At 38.9% G+C, this 6,682-nt stretch overlaps 1 protein-coding gene across 10 annotated transcripts in view; it reads left to right on the forward strand.

Moving 5' to 3' along the window:
- tns1b (tensin 1b) overlaps positions 1-6,682 on the forward strand; it is a 202,280-nt gene that overhangs the window by 68,619 nt on the left and 126,979 nt on the right. For all 10 annotated transcript variants that reach the window (XM_034884543.1, XM_034884534.1, XM_034884539.1 and 7 more), the window contains exon 3: positions 6,162-6,199. In XM_034884543.1, coding sequence (XP_034740434.1) covers positions 6,162-6,199 — 38 coding nt within the window. The remainder of the gene's footprint in view (positions 1-6,161; positions 6,200-6,682) is intronic.

Genomic DNA, 6,682 nt, shown 5'->3' on the forward strand with positions numbered 1-6,682 from the left:
TTATTCATCCTTCCCGTTTTTTATCTCCAACATCTTCTCTTCTTTCTGGCATCTCCTTTTCTCTCCTCTTCTTCCGTTCCTCGTCATCCCTGCTCTGCCCCCTCCTTTCTTCTCTTCCCTCCACCAGGAACATTTCTGCTCTGTTTATTCTCCAGAGCTCTGACTTCCTAACAAGGTAAAGCCTGACTCGAGTTCTCCGGCCTCGGCGCTTTCACACCCAATATGGAAGTCCTGCTTCTTCCCATGTGGCCCCAGGAGTGTTGTTTACTGGGGACTCACGTGCTGGGAACGGAGCTGGACACTGTCCTGGTGGACAGGCACATGGCCTCCTTGCTTATCAACCTAACGGCTTTGAATGTCTTATGTCACGTCTGATGAAAGATATTTTGTGCAGTCCTCAGTGTGCCTTCCCTCTCGTGTCTTAATCCAAAGGTTATGTTGGAACATGCTCTCGCACACGGCACCCACCCCATCAGGACTTCACATCAAGGTCAAAGACGTTTTCTAAAAAACGTTTTAAAGATCTAAAAAACACAACTCTTTAGTTTTAGGCATTTTTTAACATATTTATGACAGGTGGAAGTAGTGGCAAAACAATATATCACCATAGATGATATATACAATATATGATCTATCTTATTCATCAAGCAGAAATGCCAAATATGGCTGGTTTCTGTCACTCAAATTAAGATTTAGCTTTTTTGTTTTTTGTTTTGCATGAATGTGAAGGGAATATCTTTGGGTTAGGAACGACGGTCGACCAAACAAGCTTTTAAAGACGTTACCGTGGGCTCCTGGAAATTGTGATGGTCATTTTTCACTATTTTGCGTCATTTTATAGACTCATTAATAATCAGCCATTTGATAAATCCCCAAAACATGGTGTAAGAAATGTAGATTGAAATAATGGTTGCAGCCTTAATGGCAATTTGTTATGTTATATAACATATCTGACATGATGTTACATGCCTTCTTTGTGCATTAAGAAATGCTTTGTAGCCTTGGTTTATTCAACATTTGATTAGACAAGTGAAATGCTAACCTCATTCAGGGTATGTTGTTTCAATCAGAGTATAATGTAATGGGGTTCAGTGTGTTTGTCAGAGTCTGGACCCGCAACGTGTGCCCTGTGACACACAATGTGGGTCAGGTTGTGTAGAAAAACTCCATTCGGTGTGACCCTGGGAACTCAAGTACTTTTGGAAGACTTGGAAATGTGTATCCCGGTAGGACTTCACGGTGCCACCCACATTTGAAGGCCTCTAATTAAGAAGTCAAACTGACTTTCAAATGTTACCCCCCAAGTGCAAATATAGTCTTGCGTGTTCCGAAATAGAAACCAACTGCACCATGATGTAATTACACATTTAGCTCTAAAGAGGTAGCTTCTCACTTTTCCCAGTTTCAGTACTTCTGCGCTCTTTGTCTCCCAGTTTAAAGAAATGTAGTCTTATGTACATCTAAATCAATAAATGAACTGTTTTACTAGTGACATGGCAGTAGCGCATGTCTGTGGCTTCCCTAAATACAGGTCTCCATGAAATGAAGCAATGAATGCTGATGCTGTTTCTGTGGAATCAAATCAATTATAGATAAATAAATGTCTGCTGGATAAGATCCAAGGCCCTGGAGCTGTTGGTTGAAGCTGCTCTGAATACTTAACCTTTGACCCTGACCCTGAACCACAACCAAGGTTTACAAGAAGCTATGAAGTTAGAAAGACGTGATTTAAAAAAAAAAAAAGATTAGTTGGCCTTAACCCTTGTGTTTTCTTCCCGACAAATTTGAATATCAATGACGTTTTCAACACTACGTAACACTAACTTGTTAACTTTAGTTTTATAGTTTTTTTGAATTTATGTTCAATAAACCTCATTTATAGGAAATTATACCTATTGTTTGAGTTAGAAAAGCAGAAATTAGGAATTATTGAGACTAAAATTAAAAGAATGGATGTTGATGATAATCACAGACTGGAATATGTCAACTTTTACTCAATACTATTTCAAAAACACTTCCATTTGTTTTACAATGCTATAAAATTGAATAAAACGCCCAAAAATTAATGAAAGTAGAGATTTGTAGTTGGCAAAGAGCGTTGGGTGGAATCAATCATGTTATTTTGGGGAATTAATACGAACATTGATATAGGACAACATGAGGACAACATGAGGACAACATGAGGGTTAAAAGGTCAAGGCCATAAAAAACATGTTTAAAAGTGCAAAACAACACGGACCAAGTCTAGAAGGGTACTCAGAGGGCGCAGACCTTTGCCGATGGCCCTCTCTTGCAATGTTTACAAAGTGTAAAAGGATTGGTGTAGCTGCCTAGTTATTCAGATCCACACTTCCACTAGGTTAATGAAAGTCTGGCTGGTAGTTCTTCGGTGATCCTGCTGACTAACACACAAAGATGAATGTAAAAAGTGTTCGTAATGGTTTAGCTAACCTAATAAACTCATCCGACCAGTCAGGCTGGTGTCCGGGAGCCTCAACTGTTGCCTTCTACTTATGATAATATACATTAAACTCCTATTAATTGTTGAGAAAGACATCCATTAAAAGCCCCAGGATAAGAATGATTTCTTTCTGCTCAGCCTGAAACATTTTCAAATCACATGGACGCGTCTTTATACTAATAAATACACACTCCAGCACATTTAAGAACAAAGGACTGTGTTTGAGAAATACTGTGTACTGTGTGATTAATGGACATATGCACAGTGTATATCTGAGGCAGCAACGATAACAGGGTTAGGGGTTCAGAAGAAATAGGACATAACAGAGTATAACATAGACCAGATCTCCAAAATCACACCATGTCTTGGAAGACTGGCAACCTCCCAAATTCATATCAATGTCTTAACAACTAATCACAATAGATCTTACACTTGCTTTGAGAAATGTTCCCGGAGACAGGAAGAAGAATAACTCATTACATAAGGTGTAGGGTGTTCCAGCAAAAGCATGCAGTCTTCTCCTTTATTTGAAAGCTCACGCCTCAGCACACTGTGCTGTGTTTTGACACTCTGTCCTTGGAGGACACTTTTTGAGCCTCTGGTCCAGGTGCTCCTCCCCGTTGACCTTTATTTGTAGACCCAGTGGGAGTTAAAAGAGAGGACTCTGGGTTCTGAAGGATTGCTGCAAAAGATGTGTTGAAGTCCCATCCTAGAACAATGTCTTTTGTCTTGCTTGATTGTACTGTTGATCGCTGACTCCCACATAACAGGGTCTGCTGTCAATGCACTGAGACTTGAGATGTCATCTTTGAAGTGGCTTTAAGCAATATTTGTGTAATAATAATAATGGATTTAACAGCTTGTCTGTGACAGGGGGGTCAGTCATAGTGACAAACCCACAGACAATTATTATCAGACTGCAGTTCCTCTCCATTCCACAGAGCTTTGTAGCATCTTTTAGCCGGTGTAGACTGTCCCGCATACTCACTGCCTGGCACCAAACACAAGATTTAATCAAAGTTACCAACTTGTGAATATTGTAAAGCATTTAGCAGCTAAAGAGACAAATATTTTACTCAAAAGTTTGTTATTTTACTCAAAAGTCTAAAACAGAAAAAGTGAGTGTGGCGAACATTTGAGACTGACTCAACTTTTGGAGAAATGCAACCAGACGTCATGCTGCGGAGGCCAATCATAGAAGTGGAGATCAGATTGTTGGTGTGTTTTGAGTTGGGGTTCAAGGCGATGGGAGAATCCTGTACAGGAAACAGGAAACATCACTGCCTCTATTGCTGCCACGAGAACGCTTTAAAACACTGTGGAGGGGAAGAAAAGACGAGCACCAAACTGCCCGGGCGTTTGTGTAATAGCTGAAAGTTTCCTTCAACAACAAAGCACAGTCGCTCCGTCTCTTTTCCTTCTTTCTTTCGCCACGAAACGAAGCTGCCTTCAGGTGCACTAGGAAATGTAGAGATCTATAAATAATATGAAGGAAACAGTAATTGTGAAACAGAAAGTCTACTTGTGCTACAACAAAACAGGCTGCACACAAAGGGGCCACTTCAGTGACAGGGAGTAGGAATCAAAAGGTTGAAGGTCGACCATTGTATGTGTGCTTGAGCAAGAGGTGAAATATGGTGAATTATTCTTTTTATTGTAAGTTGTTTAGTCTGGAAACGATGTGCTGTGCTCTCACTGAGAGACGTAATGGTTCCTCTATTATGAGCTGTTCAGTTTTGTCCATGTTGTCTTGATAAGCATCACTCCGGGATATCTCTTCTGGTGTCGTGTAATAGCAAAAGTTGACTCTTACTCTAACAAAATAAAGGAAATTGTCATTAAGCTAACCGTGAAACTGGTTTAAAGAAATCATCCAATAAAATCTGGTTTAGTTCTGTTTCAAGGCAAGGCAAGGCAGCTTTATCTGTAGAGCACATTTCAGCAACAGGGCAATTCAAAGTGCTTTACACAAAATCAGTTAAAAAATAAAAACAGATAAAACACGTGTTCAAAGCAACATAGCAATAAATTCAATGCTTATTTGATTATTTACAGCTCTTGGGTCAGCTGCAAATATACCATAAATATCGACTCTAACAATGAAATAGAATGAAAAGGCAGGTAATAATCACTGGGCTCCATGTATTTGGATCCAGAGGTGACACAGCTGTTGATGACCTGGTTCCTAAGCAGAAACAGTGGAGACTGAATTAACATGTCATCTTTTTAACACAGCATCTCTGGGTGCTAGATGAGACCACACTACGGCACTAATGCAACCTGCACAATCAGTTTATTTACATCTAGCATACATTTTAGCATTTTAACATATCATTTAAGCAGTTGCACATTTTTGTTTCCCCATCCTGGCTGTACATATTCAAATATTTTATCTTTTTTACTTTATTCATATTATTATTTCATGTATATTGTATGTATGTTCAATTCAATTCAATTTTATTTATAGTATCAATTCATAACAAGAGTTATCTCAAGACACTTTACAGATAGAGCAGGTCTAGACCACACTCCAGAATCTATAAGGACCCAACAGTTCAAGTAGTTTCCTATGTATGTATGTGTATGTATGTTTTTCCTAGTATTTCATTTATATTTATATTCTGTGCTTTGTGACTGATTTTGCTGCTGTAACACCGGAATTTCCCATTTTTCTTGGGATCAATAAACATCTATCTATCTATCTATCAATCTATCTACATCTATCTATGTAGATCTATCTACATATCTATCAATCTACATATCTATCTATCATATAGTATCCTCATATCTGGAATAAACTCCCAGAAACCTGTAGATCCGCTGCTACTCTCAGTTCTTTTAAATCAAGGCTGAAGACCTTCCTTTTTGATGCTGCCTTTCTTTAAATTAATGCTCATTTCTTTCTTATGCTGCACTGTAACTTTTATTCTGGTGTTTTATGTGTCCTAATGTTTCTATTTTGTTTTCAACTGTCTATTCATGTGTCTTATTGATTTTTAATGCTTATGACTTTTAACTGTTTGTACTTGTGTTTGATCTGTTTTAATGATTTTGTGTAAAGCACTTTGAATTGCCCTGTTGCTGAAATGTGCTCTACATATAAAGCTGCCTTGCCTTGCCTTGCCTATCTACATATCTATCTACATATCTATCTACATATCTACCTATCTATCTATCTATCTATCTATCTATCTATCTATCTATCTATCTATCTATCTATCTATCTATCTATCTATCTATCTATCTATCTATCTATCGAAGTTGACTTGCTTTGTCCTGCACCAGTTGCTAGACATCCTCAGGTTTCAGCGAAGCTTCAGATAAAGACGCACAAGTTATCCTTGATTTTACTATCAAATGTTACATATTCCACCAAAGGTTCTCTGCCGTTTAGAATATGAAAGGGAATTCAACCAACAACACACATGTCAGATCTTTTAAAGCATACTCTGTTTGATAGGGAGCCAGTGTGCTAACGTTGGGAGGTCTGAGCCTGCCAACAGCAGATGATATTGGACTTGGACGACAGAACAAACACTCTGTGGCATTTGAACGAACCTCTTGCTTTTCTGTACCTCCTTGACTACCGCTCAGTGTCATGATTCAGGCCTGACCACTGTGTTTGGATTCCTTCACCATGTTTGGGAGATTTTTATGAAGTGTGAAGTTAATTTTCTTTTCTCCTTTCTGTTTTCTCTAGTGTGCCGAATTGCCTGCCACAAGAAATGTGAAGTCAAGGTAAGAGTTAAACTATTTGTTTAAATAATAAATAGTAAAAAAATCACACCCATAGAGACAGAAAGGATTTAAAGAAAAGTGACGTATCAAAGGTATTTGCAGATTTTGTTATGGTTTTATGCTTCAGATGTGCGTTGCTTTCCACATGGAACAGAATCCAAAAAAGGCTCCTAAAGAATGTGAGCTCGCCCTTTAAAATCTATTTGAGCTTACCGGGAGGAAATATAATTTTATAGGTGGAACGTGTGTGTGTGTGTGTGTGTGTGTGTGTGTGTGTATGAGTCTGTGAGTCTGTGTGTGTAAGAGTGTCTGTGTGGGTGTGTGTGTCTGTGTGAGTGTGTGTGTCTGTGTCTGTGTGAGTGTGTCTGTGTGTCTGTGAGTGTGTGAGTCTGTGTTTGTGTGTGTAAGAGTGTCTGTGTGGGTGTGTGTGTCTGTGTGAGTGTGTCTGTGTGTGTGTGTGAGTGTGTGTGTCTGTGTGTGTAA

Source organism: Etheostoma cragini, chromosome 11 (genome assembly GCF_013103735.1).
Source record: "Etheostoma cragini isolate CJK2018 chromosome 11, CSU_Ecrag_1.0, whole genome shotgun sequence".
In the NCBI taxonomy this organism is placed as follows: Eukaryota; Metazoa; Chordata; class Actinopteri; order Perciformes; family Percidae; genus Etheostoma; species Etheostoma cragini.